Here is a 20,539-nt window from a genome sequence, read left to right on the forward strand (position 1 = left end):
ATCTTGTGATTTAGTTTGTTTTGTCTTCATTTTTATGAGATGTATTACATCAAAGTGCACTCCAACTTTCTAAAAAATGTTAGTTAATTATGTGCTAAAATGTTCATATACATGTCCCTAGACAAGATGGGGGATAATATGAGCAAACTACACAAATGAGACAAAATGAACCTGGGAAGGGAACAAAAACAGCAACTTTGTTTTGCCCTGTAGAATCCCGTCTAACTGACAGTTATCCTTATTCATGAAAGTATATACAGTGCATTAACAGAATATATTGAACATCACTCAATACTGTCTGACACACACACACACACACGCACACACAGAGTATATATAATTAAATATGGTCTTTCCAAAATAATTGTCTCCTTAAATAACACAGTATAACAATAAAAACAAAGCAAAAATAATTGTTGTGGTTTAGAGTGCTTGGGCCCTCACCTCAAATTATAAGAATATCTTGTTTGTTGAGGAGGAAGAACTCAGACTTTGTGACTTGTGTTCTGCTGGTTGAGTTTACAAATATTAAACCAATCAATACAGCAATAAACTAATTTAGTTGTTTTCAGATACATTGTAAATAACCCATCCAGGCTTTTGGGAATTAATTCTACAGAAGAAAAATCATGTACTGTACTGTATAAGTACCGTTGATGGTTCTTTCAACAATACAGTACTACACACATAAAGACAATGAAAGGAGTGCAGCAGAGGACATGCAATTGTGCTGCAGTGAGGTACTGCCCTCCAACCGTCATCCACTCCTCAAATGTAGCTACGACACGTCTTCCAACATGCTCACACATGAACACATGCATGCGCAGAACAAAAGTCAGCTGTGCCTGAACGAATAAAGACACCGTCGTGAGATAGTCCAAACCCTCCTCTGCATAAACATCATCCTTTTCCGCTCTTCTTACCATCCAGTCCGAAGCAGGAGGTGATTTTTTGGGCGTAGTTGCACAGCCCATCGTAGCCCTGCTGCTCCTGCATCACTTTGTTCCTCTCCCCAATCTTTACACACAGACAGCCAATTGCACATACACTCCGTCTCGTCCAGCAAGGCGTTCACTCCTTCGCCTGCTCATGAATTATTTATGCTTTTGCCAGGACTCTTGCACAAGCGTGTTCCTGAGCCCCAGATGCAGACTCATGCACTCTATACCCACGCAGAAATTGAGAAAAGTGCTGATTCAGAGGGGTGTGTGGAGCCCTCTCCACTGCTCCTATATGGAGGAAGCAGCGGATTGTGTTACTGAAGCAAAAAGCCTCCTCTTTAATCCATCATTGATCGTTACATTAAGTACAATAGATAAAGTGTGCAGGATGTACTAACCTTTCCCAAGCAATATGGAGCAGGTACCAGGAAGCTCTTGGCAGAAAATTTTACTATTTAGAGACTGAGCTGTATATATTAATCTTTTAAAATTAGCCAAAATGCCAAAATTGAAAAGGGATGTTTTCCCTCCATGTTTTGGGAAAGTAACAGAGGCTTCATCGTCTTTAAAATTACCAAAAAGTAAATCTTTTCAATGCTTTATCAATGTGAAATTTGTATCGTGGCCAGCATAGTACAGTATAAGACTTCCGACTGGTTAATGCAGCTTTCCATTGAATGGCCCTGTTTTCCAGTCTTCGAATTGCATGGCAGAGGTCAGGTATGCATGTATGAATTGTTTATATTACATCCATCCATCCATTTTCTGAGCCGCTTCTCCTCACTAGGGTCGCGGGCGTGCTGGAGCCCATCCCAGCTATCATCGGGCAGGAGGCGGGGTACACCTTGAACTGGTTGCCAGCCAATCGCAGGGCACATACAAACAAACAAACCATTTGCACTCGCATTCACACCTACGGGCAATTTAGAATCTCCAATTCATGCATTTTTTTGGGATGTGGGAGGAAACCGGAGTGCCCGGAGAAAACCCACACAGGCACGGGGAGAACATGCAAACACCACACAGGTGGCGCCGGGGATTGAACCCCGGTCCTCAGAACTGTGAGGCTGACGCTCTAACCAGTCGTCCACCATGCCGCCTGTTTATATTACATGAAATCAAATATGACATGTCAACATTATACAGACCAGTAGAGGCAAAAATCAAAATGGAAAGAAAAACATTGCCTCACATAGTTTATGTAAGAATTCTGCTGAGTTGACGGTCTTGTGATGGATGTGATAGGAAAGATTAACATGAACAATAAACCCATCCACAGATGAACGGCCAAACTAATTACTCGTGACCTGACTAGAGCAGTGATTTCCAACATTTATGGAGACAAGGCACATATTTTACAATTAAAAAATCTCACGGCACACCAACAAACGAAAATGTCACAAAAAGCGGATACATTAATTACTGTATGTACTTCCTGCCATCTAATAGAAGAGCATTTGTTCTGTCTGTGACTAGGCCTCACTGCCATAAATAGATGAACAAAGATATATTTATTGTAAATATAAATTTTTTTGAACAATTAAGTAAATGAACAAGTCATTTAAACAGACACGTTGCTCCATCTTGTGATCGGATCAGTGATCGGTTATCGTTTTTTTTAAACACGCTGATCGGCCCCAAACATCCTGTGTGAAGCCTAATTTCAAGAGACTGTGACCTCTAAACACTCTATGATGATGATGAAGAAAAGGAATACATTTAGCTGAAATACATTACTGCAGTGGAACTATGATGATCCTGATAGAGCAGCAGGCCCACAGGGAGCGTATTGTACTTTTTATTGGGTCACTAATGGAAATCAGTGCCAAGGTAAAAGCTGTTGGCCTCGTACTGATACCTGGGGCTGGCTCGAAAGTGAGGCAAAGACTGAGAGTGCAGTAATGGCTTTTAACTGACCAGTTGATGGAATGTCTGATAATCAGAAGTGGAAGCCAATCACTCATGGGTTCTTACTCTTACTCTCAAGAATTCTACTTCTTGCCAATCTTGTCGTATTGTATTTACAATAAAACATTATGTTAGAGAACACATAGATTTTAACATAATACAAAGAGTAAGAAATCTTAGCAAGCTTGCATAGTGTTTCATCTTCTCCTTTAAAAACATTGGAATGTGTCTCTGTTATGGATTCATCATAATACTGACCAATACAGGTACAAGTAAGAACACACTTTTTGTGTTTGTGAGAGGCTAAGTGGGCTAATCAGGTATGTCATGTGGTGGACCCTGAGCTTTATCGATCTCCACCGGCAGCAGGGAAAACACACACTTAGACACATAAAAGCCCATGCAAGACGGATATCAAAGCTCTTTTGCCATTTTAAATAGCCTGATAGAGAGTATTGTAATAATATACACACCAGGCACAACATTAGGTGCCCCTGCACAATCAAATGAGATCACGAGAGATGTATCAGAAATTCGTAAGTACAAACACAATAAAGCTCAAATTTGTTGACAATCAAGCATATACTTACCTGTATTGTTGTACAGTAGTTGTAGTTTGCAGGTACAGTGGTGCCTTAAGATACAAATTTAATTTATTCCATGACCATGCTCTTATCTCAAAACACTCATATCTCTGAACATATTTCCCCATTAAAATGAATGGGGAAAAAAAACACCACAACTTTTGAAACTTTTTTTTCCCCAAAGACAAGTAGCAGTACATTGTAAAATATAGTCATAAAAACTAAAATCACTACCTCATGCCAACATCTGTGTTGACAAATCTACCATACGTAAAACAAGAATAGGGTTCACGGGAGAACACCAAGGAGGAGTCTAAAAAAAAAACATTGCTGCATGTTTGAAGTTTGTTAAAGAGCATGTGGATGTTCCACAGCACCATTGGCAAAATACTCTTTGGACAGATGAACTCAAAGTTGAATTGTTTGGGCAGAACACACAATGCCATTTGTGGAGGAAAAATGGTTCCCGTGCCCCTCCCGTTGGGACTGGTTGGGGCGGTTCGTTTGCGCTTCGGTTGGGCTGAGGACCGCCCTGGGTCTTGGGGAGTGGGTGTCATTCCCCTGGTTGGGTCGCTTGCTGGACGGGCTCACTGGCTTGCCGACCCCCCTGCCCACTTGCGGGTGGAGGGGGCCGGGCCCACCGTTCTTCAATGTGCCGGCTCAGCAACTCTGTACACCAGTTGACTAACATGCATGTGATATGGTGTTGATTCACTAATAAGTTTGGTAGACACGCTATAGGCTTTAATTTCTTGTGCTGGGACAACTAATAAAAACACAGGTTATACTAACATAGCAACTCACAGGTTCTTACAGGTGTTTAGACACTGAAAGGAATCGCACCACACCACTCGTCAGTAGCACTGCCTTGCTCATTTCCCACATCCTGTTCTGCCCTTTTCTGTCCTCTCTCATCTTGTTCTCTTCATTAGTTGTTGCATGCACCCCCGTCCCCCCACACCATCCACAAATAAGAACACAATTTGACTGTTGTAACGCTACTTGTGCTCAAATATCTGTCACTGTCTAACTATTGCTCTGCCGTGGTTCACACCCCTATAGCCCTTTCCCACTCTGTTCATCTGTCTGTCCCCTAAACCCTTTTGTGTCCGGCTGCATTTTCAGTAAACATCAGAATAATTACAAAATTAAAAAATAAGCAGAGGGAGTATTTCAAACTATCCTGTTTCACAGCAAAACTGTTCCAGCACAAAAGGCATATATGTCCACCATTCTACAAGGCCATGCAGCTGAACAGGAATCAAAATTAAAAAAATAAAATAAAAATAGGCGGCACGGTGGCCGACTGGTTAGAGCTGGTCAGCTTCACAGTTCTGAGGACCCGGGTTCAATCCCCGGTCCCACCTGTGTGGAGTTTGCATGTTCTCCCCGTGCCTGCGTGGGTTTTCTCCGGGCACTCCGGTTTCCTCCCACATCCCAAAAAAACCCAAAAACATGCATTAATTGGAGACTCTAAATTTCCCGTAGGCGTGACTGTGAGTGCGCTTGGTTGTCTGTTTGTATGTGCCCTGCGATTGGCTGGCAACCAGTTCACGGTGTACCCCGCCTCCTGACCGATGACAGCTGGGATAGGCTCCAGCATGCCCGCGACCCTAGTGAGGAGAAGCGGCTCAGAAAATGGATGGATGGATGGAAAATAAAAATACAGAAGTTATTTTGTGGTGAATAAATAAACACTCATTGAATTGCTTAGGGCGGCACGGTGGACAACAGGTTAGAGCGTCTGCCTCACAGTTCTGAGGTCCGGGGTTCAATCCCTGACCCCGCCTGTGTGGAGTTTGTATGTTCTCCCCGTGCCTGCGTGGGTTTTCTACGGGCACTCCAGTTTCCTCCCACACCCCGAAAAACATGCATGGTAGGTTAATTGAAGACTCTAAATTGCCCAGAGGTCTGAATGTGAGTGCGAATGGTTGTTTGTTTATATTCACACTCACACTGTCAGTGAGTGGGAATTGAACCCACATTGTCTGCACGGAAGTCACTCAAGTGAACCACTACACTATCTGTCACCTATGTGTGCCTAACAGTGATTCTCAAGAGTATCAATGCATCACAAGCAGTCAGTTTACAGTACATAATTAGGAACCAAAGGGGTAAGCACAGTTGCCCCCTCCCTCTGCCTGCATTCACAAGACATTAACCATTGAGCAAGGCACAGTACTGAAACTCCCCACTTGTTCCTGCATGTGTGTACATGGATCGATTGATCACAGCTTTTGCTAAGGCCAGAGGAAGTTCAGTATGCTGAGATTCTCAGATCACGTACAGCGTCAAAGGACGATCACATTAGATTGAATGAGCAAATTAGGTGAATTTTACAAGAGATGATTTCAAATGTCTGATCTATTTTTAGGCATCAGATTAGGCGGTCACATCATCTAATAAATAACAGGCTGCAGCAGTGTAGTGATTCCAGCTGCGCCGGTGTTAGCTACTTACGCAGTCAATGCTTTTGTCACTGGTCCCCTGATAGACGACAACGGACTTCTTTCCCAAATACACCCGTCCTTGAACCCCTCCCCCCCAAAATGAAGACCTTTTGCCTCTGCATCAATTGACATGAAGGCTTCTGCGGCACAAGACACTCACCTTGAGCAGACATGCCGGGTAGGTAGACTGTCTTTAACTGCAGAGATGAGCAGAAGGCGAGCTCAGCTCACTCAAAACCAGGGCATGGCTTGATCGGCAAATTTCGACCTGGACTTGAAGTTTTCTTCTGGCATTATTTGAACGGATCGGAAACGGTGGCTGCTATTTAAGCGAACTAGACGATGGAGATCGCACGCTCTGGCAGCAGGGCGTGTCCATGAAGGCAGCATCTTTTTGTTTGGCAAGTTTTTCACCACATTTAAATTAACCATGACGCATTGCTTGGTTAGACGAGTCGTCTTTTTATTATTATTTATTATTAAGTTTTGAGTCATCATAACATTAAAATCAGCCTCGTTCATCATTATTTGGAGGATGACACTAACTGTAATAATAATAATGGAGTTAACAGGCACTCTTGTGGAATGGAATGGTTTTTCGCATTGTTACATCCCTTTCATACTATCTAAGTGTCCTTATAGTGTGGAATTAGTAGTAGTATTTCAAATAGATGATTAGTGTTGTAGCTACTGTAAGGCTACGGGTTCCGCAAAATGCAATTTCAATTTCCCAAACCCACGATGCTTGATTGCCACAATATCATTACGCATCGCCTTAATCTAATGTTTGGAGCCAAATTGAAAATAGTGCACACTGAACGCTTCCCTGCACCATTGGTATGCACTGGCCGTCGTCAACAACATCATGGCCGTATGTCTTTGAATCTAGCGGGGCCTGCTGGTCAGAAACGGCGCTGCCTGCTGAGGGAAGTGCCACCGTGTCCAAAGTGAGCTCGCTCGGTTCTACTACACTTGCCAGGCGTGTTGTTGTGCGGTCACGAACGTTTTACTGTTTTATTACTCACGCTGATTCTCTCGTTACAAGGCTCGCTATACGAAAGCTCCAATCTGGATCGAGGCGGCAACAACAGGAAGAAGAAGATAGAGGAATTCTCTAGGTCTTCTCGGGAGAAAATAGTCCAGTCCAAGAACAAAATGTTCTCCAAATTTACGTCAATTCTCCAGCACGCAGTGGAAGCGGTAAGTTTTCAGCGAGCGCACGCAAAAAAAAAATCATTTCTCTTTTTTTATCATACATATTTTCCCTGTCGTCGGCGATCTAACCGTCTGTATCGTAACGTCAGCGGTGCTAACGAACCAGCATACATTGACATTTTACAGTTTATTTACGCCTGTTTAACTGGGAAATAGAACCAAATAGTACATTTTGGCAAGTTTGTTTATCTACTCGTGATATGTTGCATTTCCCCGACTAGCTTCGTGCTAATAGTAGCCAGCTGTTTGTGTTTCATCTAGCCTAGCAAACGGGGCGAGATAGCCGCTAACGTTGGCAGGTAGTTAGCCGCTAACGTTGGCAGGTAGTTAGCCGCTAACGTTGGCAGGTAGTTAGCCGCTAACGTTGGCAGGTAGTTAGGCGCTAACGTTGGCAGGTAGTTAGCCGCTAACGTTGGCAGGTAGTTAGCCGCTAACGTTGGCAGGTAGTTAGCCGCTAACGTTGGCAGGTAGTTAGCCGCTAACGTTGGCAGGTAGTTAGCCGCTAACGTTGGCAGCTAGTTAGCCGCTAACGTTGGCAGCTAGTTAGCCGCTAACGTTGGCAGGTAGTTAGTGCATTTGTGTTTTATCTTCGAGGTGTTGAAATAGTGGAACACAAGTTTGCTATTGCGCAAAAGTAGTTGCGCTGCTTAAAAAAAACATTCAGTGAGGACATTGATGACTATCGGATATGTTTACTGTGGCGTTTTTTTTTGTTTATTAGTTTTTTTTTGGGGGGGGGGGGGGGGCGTGCTGACAAATGAGTCGAGGGGAGTGACCTACCCGAAACCAGTTTTCAAAGTAAAGTCACTAGGTTTCCTGAAAACATGAAACATGGTGAATGATAAATCATTGTTTATTTAGTGCCTTAATTTGCCAGCTACTGCGAGCGTTTAGTCATAAATAAAAGTCTACAATACTTAGTTTTGAAACGTAAAACTGGAAAAATTAAATTTAAATACATTCACACACCTGGCGAATCTATGATTACAATTATGTCACTTGGACTAAAGAGTACAAATATTTTTGAGCAACTATGGTACTCCTAGTACTGTTGTGTAAACAGATATAAACGTATAAACGTATTGCTCTTGTCAGCTGATAAAAATTAACATGTATTTTATTTCTCCCTTTTTTTCAGCTTGCTCCATCGCTACCACTGCAGGAGGACTTTGTCTATCACTGGAAAGCCATTACACATTATTACATTGAAACATCGGGTAAGATCAGTTTCAAGTCTCCGTCTCTTATTAGATGGCATTATTGACTCAGTAGCTACATGATGAGTGAGCTGGAGGTTTGAGTTGGTCAAAGATTATTGCACTGTTGCAGGAGATTTGGCTGTTCCCTATAAGTAATCACAGGTTTATGAAGTAATAGCTATGAAGAAAATAGGGAAAAGTAAATCTTGCCTCAGGTCATACTTTGAAGTCCATCCATCCATCGATTTTCTGAGCTCTATACTCTTGAGAATCACTGTTAGGCACACATAGGTGACAGATAGTGTAGTGGGGTACACCCTGAACTGGTTGCCAGCCAATCGCAGGGCACATACAAACAAACAACCATTCGCACTCACAGTCATGCGTACGGGCAATTTAGAGTCTCCAATTAATGCATGTTTTTTTTGGGATGTGGGAGGAAACCGGAGTGCCCGGAGAAAACCCACGCAGGCACGGGGAGAACATGCAAACACCACACAGGCGGGGCCTGGGATTGAACCCGGGTCCTCAGAACTGTGAGGCTGACGCTCTAACCAGTCGACCACTGTGCCGCTACTTTGAAGTCGTCACATCTAATTAATACTAAGCATGAGCCTCACCTCTAGTTTGCACCCTGTAAACATAATCGTGTTTCTCTTGATTTTTGCTGAGACAATGATCATTATGGAGGTTTTTTTGGGGGGGGGTAAGGTGATTACAGTTGTTTGTAGTTGATCTTTATTGGGAATGTTGTAAATAAATACGTTATTTTCTTTCTTTATTCTCTGCACCAAAATGAAAATTCTTGACCGAAACTGAAAACCGAAATAAATTATCCATCAAACTGAATTTATAAACGTGTTTCATACAAAAAAATGCAACACAAATGGCTTTGCATCCATCCATCCATTTTCCATAACACTTATCCTCACTAGGATCGCGGGCATGCTGGAGTCTATCCCAGCTGACTCTTGGTTTGGCTTTACGTTAAATAGTTTCCCTGCTGTGATAAGTATACAGGTAATTGCAATTTGCAAATGCTTACAAGATTTGCCTGAGGCTATAGAAAACATCACTGAACCAACCTATGATGATAATGAACTAGGCACCTTATCGTGGCGTGTTTCTCTGTGCTCCCAGATGACAAAGCGCCAGTCACAGACACCAACATCCCATCCCACCTGGAACAGATGCTGGAAATTCTGAGTCAGGAGGAAGGAGAAAGGGAGTCTGGAGAGACTGGACCCTGCATGGAGTATCTCCTGCACCACAAGATTCTAGAGACGCTTTACACTTTGGGCAAGGCAGATGTAAGACTCTCATGCTTTAAATATTCCAAAAGGGGTTTAACACTGGCCAAATTTCATCGACTAACATGATGTCGACAGTTTCCTAAAACATTCAAATAATTGGGGTTGTTATGCTGGCACAAAATGTCACGGGATGTTTTCAGTACATTGTGTTGAGGATAAATGGTACGGAAAATGGATGGATATTTGAAGGCTGGTTTCCCACTAGTGTCCTCCAGGAATGAAGCAGCAGGTCCTAACTTTCTACACAAAGCTGCTAGCACACATCCGTCAACCTCTCCTGCCACATATCAATGTTCACAGACCAGTTCAGGTGTGTTGATCAGCATTTCTAATATTTGGGTCACTCTTCCCTTGTTGCAGTTTGGCCCGGGACAGGTTGTGTAACATATTTTCAACATGTTTCTGCTAGAAACTGATCCGCCTGTGTGGGGACGTACTTGCTGCTCCTACAGAAAATGAAGAGATTCAGTTCCTTTGTATAGTTTGTGCCAAACTGAAGCAGGATCCATATCTTGTCAACTTCTTCCTTGAGGTAGGTGGTCCGCACTTTATGGCGAGCTTGCGTTCTTCTTAACCCAAAGTAATACAGGACATTGGAACACTCCATAGTCTATCACTAACCTACGTTACCGTCAGTGGTAAAGTCATCATTGCAGTATTTGTATGAAAAACACTCCTAGGCAATAAATATAAAACATTCACTTGAAAACCAGTAAGTGCGGCGCTAACTTAGTGTGCCTTCTTCTGCCGTGTGACAATGTAATCGTACGCCTCTGCGGAAATCTGTATTGCTCATAACGTTGCATGTTGACAATTACATATGTCATGAACTGAGGACCCCCAGGACTACACTTTATAAATAGTATTCAGTATGATGATCATAAATAAGGGCTTAAAATGATTTATGAACATATGTAAGAGCAGAAGTCCTCATTTCTGGTGTTATTTCTAGAACAAGTCTAAGAGAAATGAGACCAAGAGTCCTGGTGGGGCAGATGGACTGAAGGACAGCGTGTTGGCTCCAGACACTGGTCAAGAACATGCAAAAGGCGGTGAGGCGCCACAAGCTGCTGCCTCCATCTCAAGTCCAACCAACAACAACAACAATTATAATCTGGTTACCTCGCTGCTCAACCTTACAAAGAGCCCCGTGAGTAACCCACCTTTTGACCCTTACGTTATTATGGGCTACCTCTGTTTTGAAAGGGTTTCTTCATGATTTGTGTCCACTGTTCAGGATGGCAGGATTGTGGTGAAGGCTTGTGAAGGCCTTATGCTGCTGGTCAGTTTACCAGAACCTGCAGCTGCCAGGTGCTTGACTGAGAACACTGAGCTCTGTGAGCTTCTGACCGACAGGCTGGTCACCCTGTATAAAGCCCTTCCACCATCCATGGACCCTTTGGACATCGAGACAGTGGAGTCCATCAACTGGGGGTAAAACTCCTTATGTTTTTTACAACTTATTCATACAGACAGTAAGTTTTGTACTATCCTGATCCATTTGTTGTCGTTTTTTTTGTTCTTTTTAGTCTCGATGTGTATAATGTGAAAGAGGATGCTGCAGTGTTTGCAGGGAAGAGGCCTCTCATCTCCTTCCTGTCATGGCTGGATTACTGCGATCAGCTCATCAAAGAAGCTCAGAAGGTCTCGAGCAGCTCCTGCTTGTTGTATGCGGAGGTGTCATTTTGTCTTAATTTGACTCAGTAAACACAAGTTTTGTTTCGTACTTTCAGTCGGCGGCATCTGTGATGGCCAAGGCAGTGCGAGAAAGATTCTTTGTGTGCGTGATGGAGCCGCAGCTTGTGCAGACGTAAGTCCTGTCTTGAGTCGGCCTGCTTTGGATTCTTCTGTCAGGATTTGCTTCTTAAGGCCTGTGTACGTGGTCACAGGTCAGAGGTGGGCATCCTCACCTCGACAGCCCTGTTGAATAGAATCATCAGGCAGGTGACGTCCGAGGCGCTGCTTCAGGAGATGGTCTTCTTTCTTTTGGGGGAAGATAGTGAGGCCGAGACGGCGTCTGCGATCGCTCAGAATCCTCTCAGACACAGACTCATCGAGCACTGTGACCACCTTTCAGATGAGGTCATCATCACATTTCATCTTCCACAGTCTGTCAACCACTGTCAGTCTTTCTCTTTTTGTTACTTTCCTCGTCGACAGTTTGTCTTCAGAAATCCTTTTTTCTTATTTCTTCCAAAATAACCACTGCCTGGGTAAAAAAAAAAAGCTTTCCAGTGACTCATGTTGACAACCAAAAGCACACAAATAATATCTGACAAGCCATTGTGCACATTGTTCTCGCACAAATGGAGGATTCATTATATCAGAGATTTGCGCCAGCGTCTGTCGGCTTTTGTTTTTCCCTGTTAGTATGCAAACACTTGGCATGTTGCCGTTGCGCTACGCTGACAACTAAACCTTATTCTTTTGCCTCACTCCCGGCTGCAGATCAGCATCATGACCCTGAGGCTCTTTGAGCAGCTCATCCAGAAGCCCAACCAGCACATCCTGCACAGTTTAGTGCTGCGTAACCTGGAGGAGAGGAACTACCTGGAGAACAAACCTCCCGAGGAGCGAGAGCCCATTGAAAACGGCCAGCCTCATGACGCTGTGTAAGGACCCCCGCCCACCCCACCAGGCAGAATCTTCTACTCACATGCATTTAGTTATTTGACTGAAATGTCACATTTTCTGTAACCCCAGTGTACAGTAAGCGACAGTTAGCATTTTCAATTTGTCATTTATATGACTGTGTAGTATGAAACAAGTCAGATTTTCCACACTCACACTTAAGTGCAGCAGTACGGATTGTTGGAATGGTAGTTAAAAGTAACTGGCAGTTAATAGTAGTAATTGTAAAAAATAGTAATTGTACCTTTCTGATGCATGCAGTCACCTGAAAAACATCACAACAAGACAAACAATATAAAGTCATACTGTACTATTGATGCACCCATATTAAAAACATAAATAATGAGTCCAGTATGAATGACTGGTATTATTGTGTGCAGAGACCTGGAGGAGGATCCGCTGTTTGGCGACGACCTCTCTCCAGACAGCCGTCTCTCTTCGTGCGATTGGCTCAGCCCCTCTCCGTCCCAGAGTCCGGACCGCTCCAAGTCTGAGGGGAAAACAGAAGTCCACAAGATCGTCAACAGGTTCACAAGCCGCTCGTCATGGGAAATAATCGCTGTTGATCCTTTTGGGATTTTAATTTGTTAAATCTCGCCGCTTGCAGTTTCCTGTGTTTGGTGCCCGACGAGGCAAAGTCGTCGTACTTTGTGGAAGGAAGCGGCTATGACACGTACCTCCGAGACGCGCACAGACAGGTGAGCGCTCACGACCCCTCAGTCATCGTCATAACCGGGAGAGCACCTTTTAAATGCAGACTGATGGATCTCCTTAGTTCCGAGACTATTGTGGAGTCTGTCAGTGCTGGGACTGGAGAGGAACCCCGAAACCCTTTGAGAAATGCAACTTGGAGCGCCCCTTCTTTGAGGGTCACTTCCTTAAGGTCCTCTTTGACAGGATGGGTCGCATTCTAGATCAGGTCAGTTTGTATGCGTCCTTAAAGCATTGTTGGGAGCACAAAATTGTCCTGTTACTTCAAAAAATCCACATGAAACGTTTGCCCAGCAATGTGTTAAATGTTTACCACTCTGACAGTGTCACTCCAAATTAATCATTTTTTAGAAACTGTCATGTATTATTGTTAATAGTAGTTGTAGTAGGCTAGGCCTTATCAAGGCAGACTTTTTGATTCAGTTCTGGTGTTGGATCTGCTTATCCTTCTCCCATTCTGCAGGTGTACCCAGTGAGGTTTCCAGTGAGTTTCTATCAGTGCTCGTCACATCCTTTTCAGATGCTTTAGCTCAGTTGCTTGAATAAGGCTCAAATAAATCAATTAGACCGCCCTGCCCTACTGGGGTGTCAGGCTGAAAATATAAAAATGTTTAGGATGAAAGCACTTTTCCCAGCGCGCACACACAATGTGCTCGAATATCCCTGTGTAATGTTGAGCTCTCGCGTCTTGCAGCCGTACGACGTCAACCTGCAAGTGACGGCAGTTATGTCCAAACTGTCCTTGTTTCCGCACCCCCACCTGCACGAGTACCTGCTGGACCCCTACATTAACCTGGCTCCCGGATGCAGGTCTCTGTTCTCCGTTGTGGTCAGGGTGAGTTTACCCCAGTCTTGCTGTCGGATTTGGGTACCAGTGCAACTGGTGTTGAGAGATTCTGGAGTCTGTCATGTAATATACTATATATATGATAATTAGAGATTTTGTAAACTGCTGGTTTACTCCCATAAATTCCCATAGAAAGTTAGTAAATTCCTGGAAAGGTTGCAACCAGAGTGACCGCTTCCTGTTGTCAGGTGGTGGGGGACCTCATGTTGAGGATTCAGCGCATCCCAGACTTCACCCCCAAACTGCTGCTGGTGAGGAAGAGGTTGTTGGGTCTGGAGCCCGAGGGCATCACGTACGTAGTGCACATGAACGCTCGCTTGTGTTTTTGTGTCCAGAGCGCGAGTGCGTTTTGAATCCGCATCTCCTTCCAGTATCGACCACATGACCCTGCTGGAGGGGGTGATCGTGCTCGAGGAGTTCTGCAAAGAGCTGGCGGCCATCGCCTTCGTCAAATACCACGCCACTGCCTCGTCGTCGCCGTAGCAGTTGGAACGCTCTTCTTACCGGGCTGCCCCAACGTCGCCGCCAAGTGGACGTCCGCACAAGACTGGTTCTGTCGCGTCTCGGTCTCAAGTGTGGGGCCATGCTCCATCACTGCCCCTCCAGCAGATGAACATGATCAACATCTGCATCTTCATTCACTGCCTAGCCAGTCATCATCATCGTCGTCATGGACCTATTGTGTTTGGGACAAACAGATGGTTGTATTTATTAGCAGTCATGGACGTCATCGCCTTCGTGTGCGAGCACACTTTTTTTTTTCTTTTTTTCTTTTTGGGACATTTTGATCTTGCCAATATTTGCCACGTTCATAGACGTGCAGTTAACATTCACCTTGGACTGTAGTATGAACAATACTGCACACACCTTTTAAAATGACAAGTCCTCGTATTTATTTATTTGCTTTCAGGTCGCCTTTCTTTTTAAACCAATGTGGTATTGGGATGCTTTTAATGCGGTTGACGAGCAGATGATTTTTGTTCATCCAAAACGAAGCTTCACCGGCGTAATCCAAAGATGTCACCATCCAATGTGGTGTGTTTAGGAGCCGGTGGACTTTTGCACATGCACTTGTTACGTTTTCGCTTGCTTTTTAGACATTTGTACAAAGATACAAAGCCTCTCTCAGTTCCGTTTTGTATGTAGATGTTCTCCCCCCCCCCCCCCGAGCTGCTGTGCTTAATTTAACTTTGAAATTGCTATGCCTTCTTACACAAACTTGTATTTAAAAGCAGTGTTGTGTCTCGGATGACACAAACGTGTACTGTACATTGTTACGTATTTTTTGTTCAGGTGTTGGTTGCTTTAACTCAACATCTTGCCACACTTGTCGAGTCCTTGATGAGTGAACTTGAGATTCTCCTCCGTATTTGGTGTTTGGCTAGTTTTTAGTTTGGATTTCAGCACGTGTGTGTGAATGCGAGAGATTAGATGCTCTCATCGTCTGGGCCTGAGCTATTGATGGAAAAGCGCTCGCACAGAGTCACATTTGCACATTTGTATTTCTTCACACTTGCTCGCTGTGTGAAATATACACCACAAAAGATATTTTTCTTCCCTTTCATAAACCAAAATCAAAAAAATACATTGTATCACAGGAGTACTGTTCCTATTTTAACAGAACTCTTGCTTGTTTTTTCTTAAATGGTCGATCATGCACATTTTATAATCAGCCATCATAACTTTGAGTGTCCAGTAGTGTATTGTATATGTACAATAGCAATATAGAATAATACTACCTGGTGTCAATGCATGCCACGGCATTATTGTCTTTGTAGGAAGATAGCAGAAGGCTGATTGTTCTCAGTAACACGTGATGCCTTACTTCGACTTCTTTCACTTGTCGTCTGTTTAGTTGCATCAGCTTGCTTTGTCATCATCGTGACTGATTGTTTGCTTTTGTCTGACTGACTGGTCAGTTGTTTTAATCACAGCAGTACTCTGTGACTTTCTCGACATGAAAGAAGAGGGAGCCTTGTTTTTTTGTTTTGGCTGTTTTGATTTGTGCAATGCAGATGTGAGACATCCAAATGAAGGTACATGATCTTCCCACCTGGTGCTTCAGTGAGGATTTGAAAAAAACAAGCCTTATGCGTTCTCATCGGCTTGATTTATTCCTCCCGTATCAGCAGTCTTCACTTCAGTGTGCTCTTGCTCAACTTTCTCCATTTCAATAAAAGATGTATCTCAGCTTGGTTCATTATTTTTGATCTTGTTTTTATTACAAAAGATTTGTACAATAAAGCAAAAAAAGTACTCCTGTATGAATATGAAGTCATATTTTTGATCAGCAGTACTGACTTCTTGACCTGTCGAAACACCTCCTTGAACAGGGACAAAGTCGTTTTTTTGGGGTTGTAAATTTACAACCTTTAACGTCATGCATGTGGAAATATGTCCAAGCTCTGCAAAGTTGTGTTAGGTGTCTTGGAAAAAAAACAAAAAAACGTACTAATGGTACAAGAATCAGCCCAGGAAAAGAGGCACTATGGTGCTGAAAAGAAATGTGTTCTTTCGGACTGATGCTGAGATAATTTTTCATTTCTGGTTAAACGGGAACTAACTCACTTTAAAAGCCAACTGGTGGTGAATTGATGACAGTGAAAATGACCACTACAGTTTTACTGAGAATTAAACAAATATTTAATTGCAATATTGAAGCTGGGTTTCTGTCATGTATTTGAACGGCCAGCCAATAAGGCAGCACACTTTGCAGCTGCTTGTGTTGTCATGTCACAATTTGAACAAAATAACCCAGATGTGTTGACAAAACATATAATGATCAATACTGAATGACTAACCCTTAAGAACAGTGGACCCTCCAAAGTCAAACCTCTCAAAATTTGGAGTTCAACGAAAGGTTTCTTGGGAAAAAAGCGTGGGATGCAATTTAATTATGCAAGACGTCAGCTCAGTGAGCAGCTAAAGGATAAACAACGCAAATGTGTTTTGGGGTGAAATGGTAAGTGTAATAGCAACTGAAATGATTATTTTTTTTGTAAACGTTAATTTACAGTATATAGCACAGAAATGACCAGAAAGTGATGCAAAAATGTTTAGAGTTTCCTTGCCGTTACCTCGCATCTTCAAATTGTGAGTAGTTTTAGAGCAGTTCACTTACCAATATGCTTGGACGATAATTAGGGATATTGAAATGTCGCAAGCCTGTACACTTAAAATTTTTAGTCGCAACTGTTTGTATGATCCATTTTCTATAGTGCTTGTCCTTCGGGGTTGTGGGTGAGCTGGAGCAGATCCCATCTGATTTTGGGTGAGAGATGGGGTACACCATGGACTGATCGCCAGCTAATCATAGGCCACATAAAGACAAACAAGGGTTCACGCTCACATTCACTCCTAAAGACAATCTAGACTGGTCTTCAATTAATCTAATTACCTAATCCCGAGTATCGGGGGCGGGGGGGACGACGACGACGACTTGGGTAAACACAGGAGAACTTGCAAACACCACACAGAAAGGCCAGAGCCCAGATTCGAACACAAACCTCAGAACAGTGAGGCTGTTGTGCCAACCACTCACACATCATTCCACACCTTAACATTATATGCTATGGAAAATAAACATTTTGAAATTACAACTTTGTCAACCAGTTTTATGGATCGTGTTCAACTTTGGAGGTTCCACTGAATATTGTGCATCAGTGTACACTACAATGGATTGTCCACATTTTCAATTTCAAGTGTGGTTGAGCGCGATGTAATTCCTATGAATGTCCACACATCAGAGCCGAAACTCCACATCACAATGATGCACACACCCCCCATGATAAAGTTGCTTGATTGTTTGTGAAGAAATCGTCCACCAAGTGACAGTATAACAGCCGATTCAAATATTTCCCGTACAGGATACATGTACATATTCACTTCTTTGTCTCATTGTCATGGACATACAAAACCACAACATAAAAAATTACATGCCATTACACAAAACTCAACCAGGCAAAAAATACAAGTTGTCTTTAAAAAAAAAAAAAAAAACTATATACATGAGCAAAAGTCATAATTCTCCATTTACACACACAAACGTGTGTGTGTGTGTGTGTGTACATTCAGACAAACGTCTTTGGCTGGTGTGACACTTTGTGACACCCAACTGAGTGTTCTTGTAATTGTATCTTCCAAAAAAAATAAAAATAGGCACACGCACACAAAAATACCATCTTACGACAAAATAGAAATCTGATGACGTGTGTAGTGATATACTTCCTATGCATTTGCGAATATATATTTATATATACCAAAACATATCGTAAAAGGGTCAACAAACACACACAGGCCCTTGATTGTGTGTGATGTACGTAAGGTCACATTGAGAAGTGTGATGAAGGAAGGCATCAATAAATAAAGACAAAGACGCTCGAGCTCAGCCGCCTCAGTCACTTTTGGAGTTTTGCGCCGCTGCGTCCAAGTTGACCACCTGCAGCTCGGTCAGGTTAGTGCTGCTGCCGCTCGACTGTGGCCCAATCACCATCTGGAACACAAACGGGGGGGCGGTTAACCGGATGGCAAACGCTTCACATTCAGGACGAGCTGGACATCAGCATACTAACAGCCGTTTCTCACACTTTCTTAAAATATTTTTTGAAAAGTTAATCATCATCCCAATGTTTCAAATATTCTGTTGTTTTGGTTTTGCACTGTAGTGATGCAGTAATAGCCATTTAATATTTAAAAAAAATAAATAAATAAATAAAAAAAGACATAGAATGGACGGATTGGACCAAGCCATTTGTAGGTGAGGTAAACAAAAAAAAGCTGTGTATAATATATGCATTTTTAAATTGATTTAGCAATTTTTATGCATTTGTGCATATATATATATATATATATATATATATATATATACACACACACACACATATATATATATATATATATATAGTGGTTACGGAAAGTTTTCAGACCCCTTAAAATTTTCAGTTATATTGCAGCCATTTGTTAAAATCATTTAAGTTCTTTTTTTCCTCATTAATGTACACACAACACCCCATATTTACTGGAAAAAAAACTTCATTGTTGGAATGTTTGCTAATTTATTAAAAAAGAAAAACTGAAATATCACACAGCCATCAGTATTCGGACCTTTTGCTGTGACACTCATATTTAACTCGTGTGCTGTCCATTTCTTCTGATCATCCTTGAGATGGTTCTCCACCTTCATTGGAGTCCAGCTGTGTTTGATTATACTGATTGGACTTGATTAGGAAAGCCACTCACCTGTCTAGATAAGACCTTACAGCTCACAGTGCATGTCAGAGCAAATTAGAATAATGAAGTCAAAAGAACTGCTGAAGAGCTCAGAGACAGAATTGTGGCAAAGCACAGATCTGGCCATGGTTACAAAAAATATTCTGCTGCACTTAAGGTTCCTCAAATCACAGTGGCCTCCATAATCCTTAAATGGAAGAGGTTTGGGAAGACCAGAACCCTTCCTAGAGCTGGCCGTCCGGCCAAACTGAGCAAGCGGGGGAGAAGAGCCTTGGTGAGAGAGGTAAAGAAGAACCCAAAGATCACTGTGGCTGAGCTCCAGTGATGCAGTCGGGAGATGGGAGAAAGTTCTAGAAAGTCAACAGTCACTGCAGCCCTCCACCAGTCGGGGCTTTATGGTAGAGTGGCCCGACGGAAGCCTCTCCTCAGTGCAAGACGCATGAAAGCCTGCATGGCGTTTGCTAAAAAACACCTGAAGGACTCCAAGATGGTGAGAAATAAGATTCTCTGGTCTTTGGCCTTAATTCTAAGCGGTATGTATGGAGAAAAGCAGGCACTGCTCATCACCTGTCCAATACAGTCCCAACAGTGAAGCATGGTGGTGGCAGCATCATGCTGTGGGGGGGTTTTTCCGCTGCAGGGACAGGACGACTTTTTGCAATCGAAGGAATGATGAATGCGGCCAAGTACAGGGATATCCTTGACGAAAACCTTCTCCAGAGCACTCAGGACCTCAGACTGGGCCGAAGGTTCAGCTTCCGAAAAGACAATGACCCTAAGCACACAGCTAAAATAACGGAGTGGCTTCAGAACAACTCCTTGACTGTTCTTGAATGGCCCAGCCAGAGCCCTGACTTAAACGCAATTGAGCATCTCTGGAGAGACCTGAAAATGGCTGTCCACCAACGTTCACCATCCAACCTGACAGGACTGTAGTGGATCTGCAAGGAGTAATGGCAGAGGATCCCCAAATCCAGGTATGAAAAACCTGTTGCATCATTCCCAAAAAGACTCATGGCTGTATTAGCTCAAAAGGGTGCTTCTACTAAATACTGAACAAAGGGTCTGAATACTTATGGCTGTGTGATATTTCAGTTTTTCTTTTTTAATAAATCTCCAAAGATTTCAACAATTGCGTTTTTTTCTGTCAATATGGGGTGCTGTGTGTACATTAATGAGGAAAAAATTCACTTAAATGATTTTAGCAAATGGCTGCAATATAACAAAGAGTGAAAAATTTAAGGGGGTCTGAATACTTTCCATACCCACTGTGTATATACACACACACAAAAAAAACGTACATACATACACACACACGCACATTTTGCTTAGTTTAAATGTTCCTTTTTTTTATACAGTGAGAGGATAGGATCTGTTCTATGAACTATTTCATATTAGTGGTGGTGTTATTGAGGAGGTATGGAGTAAAAATGTCAAAGGATTAGAAACATCCATCCATCGGTACAGCCTGAACTGGTCGCCAGCCAATCGCAGGACACATATCAACAAAC

The 20,539-nt window shown here is 42.8% G+C and overlaps 3 protein-coding genes across 11 annotated transcripts in view; 1 reads left to right on the top strand and 2 right to left on the bottom strand.

Moving 5' to 3' along the window:
- LOC133486157 (actin-binding LIM protein 1-like) overlaps positions 1–6,818 on the bottom strand; it is a 57,544-nt gene extending 50,726 nt beyond the window's left edge. The window contains exon 1 of one of the 2 annotated variants that reach the window (XM_061790912.1): positions 6,044–6,818. In XM_061790912.1, the coding sequence (XP_061646896.1) occupies positions 6,044–6,056 (13 nt within the window). In that variant the 5' untranslated portion in view covers positions 6,057–6,818. Of the gene's footprint in view, positions 1–923; positions 1,067–6,043 lie in introns of those variants that run through there. The other variant, XM_061790910.1, reaches the window with a different exon arrangement.
- Positions 6,712–15,989, top strand: fhip2a (FHF complex subunit HOOK interacting protein 2). Of its 3 annotated transcripts, XM_061790917.1 has the most exons (18): positions 6,712–6,830; positions 6,929–7,083; positions 8,237–8,315; positions 9,438–9,607; positions 9,816–9,920; positions 10,020–10,142; positions 10,563–10,760; positions 10,848–11,044; positions 11,140–11,254; positions 11,344–11,420; positions 11,500–11,692; positions 12,059–12,222; positions 12,622–12,768; positions 12,849–12,939; positions 13,017–13,160; positions 13,647–13,787; positions 13,988–14,091; positions 14,171–15,989. In XM_061790917.1, exons 2-18 carry the CDS (start codon positions 7,039–7,041, stop codon positions 14,280–14,282), a joined length of 2,205 nt encoding a protein of 734 aa, XP_061646901.1. In that variant the 5' UTR covers positions 6,712–6,830; positions 6,929–7,038; the 3' UTR covers positions 14,283–15,989. The 3 variants fall into 3 exon arrangements, with proteins under 3 accessions (XP_061646901.1, XP_061646903.1, XP_061646902.1); XM_061790919.1 differs by lacking the exon at positions 6,712–6,830 and having other exon boundaries at positions 6,837–7,083; XM_061790918.1 differs by lacking the exon at positions 6,712–6,830 and having other exon boundaries at positions 13,988–14,050; positions 14,135–14,273.
- A 10-nt stretch (positions 15,990–15,999) lies between these two features.
- srfb (serum response factor b) overlaps positions 16,000–20,539 on the bottom strand; it is a 52,577-nt gene continuing 48,037 nt past the window's right edge. For all 6 annotated transcript variants that reach the window (XM_061790931.1, XM_061790932.1, XM_061790934.1 and 3 more), the window contains one exon: positions 16,000–18,291. In XM_061790931.1, the coding sequence (XP_061646915.1) occupies positions 18,193–18,291 (99 nt within the window). In that variant the 3' untranslated portion in view covers positions 16,000–18,192. The remainder of the gene's footprint in view (positions 18,292–20,539) is intronic.

Source organism: Phyllopteryx taeniolatus, chromosome 11, assembly GCF_024500385.1.
Source record: "Phyllopteryx taeniolatus isolate TA_2022b chromosome 11, UOR_Ptae_1.2, whole genome shotgun sequence".
Taxonomy (NCBI): Eukaryota; Metazoa; Chordata; class Actinopteri; order Syngnathiformes; family Syngnathidae; genus Phyllopteryx; species Phyllopteryx taeniolatus.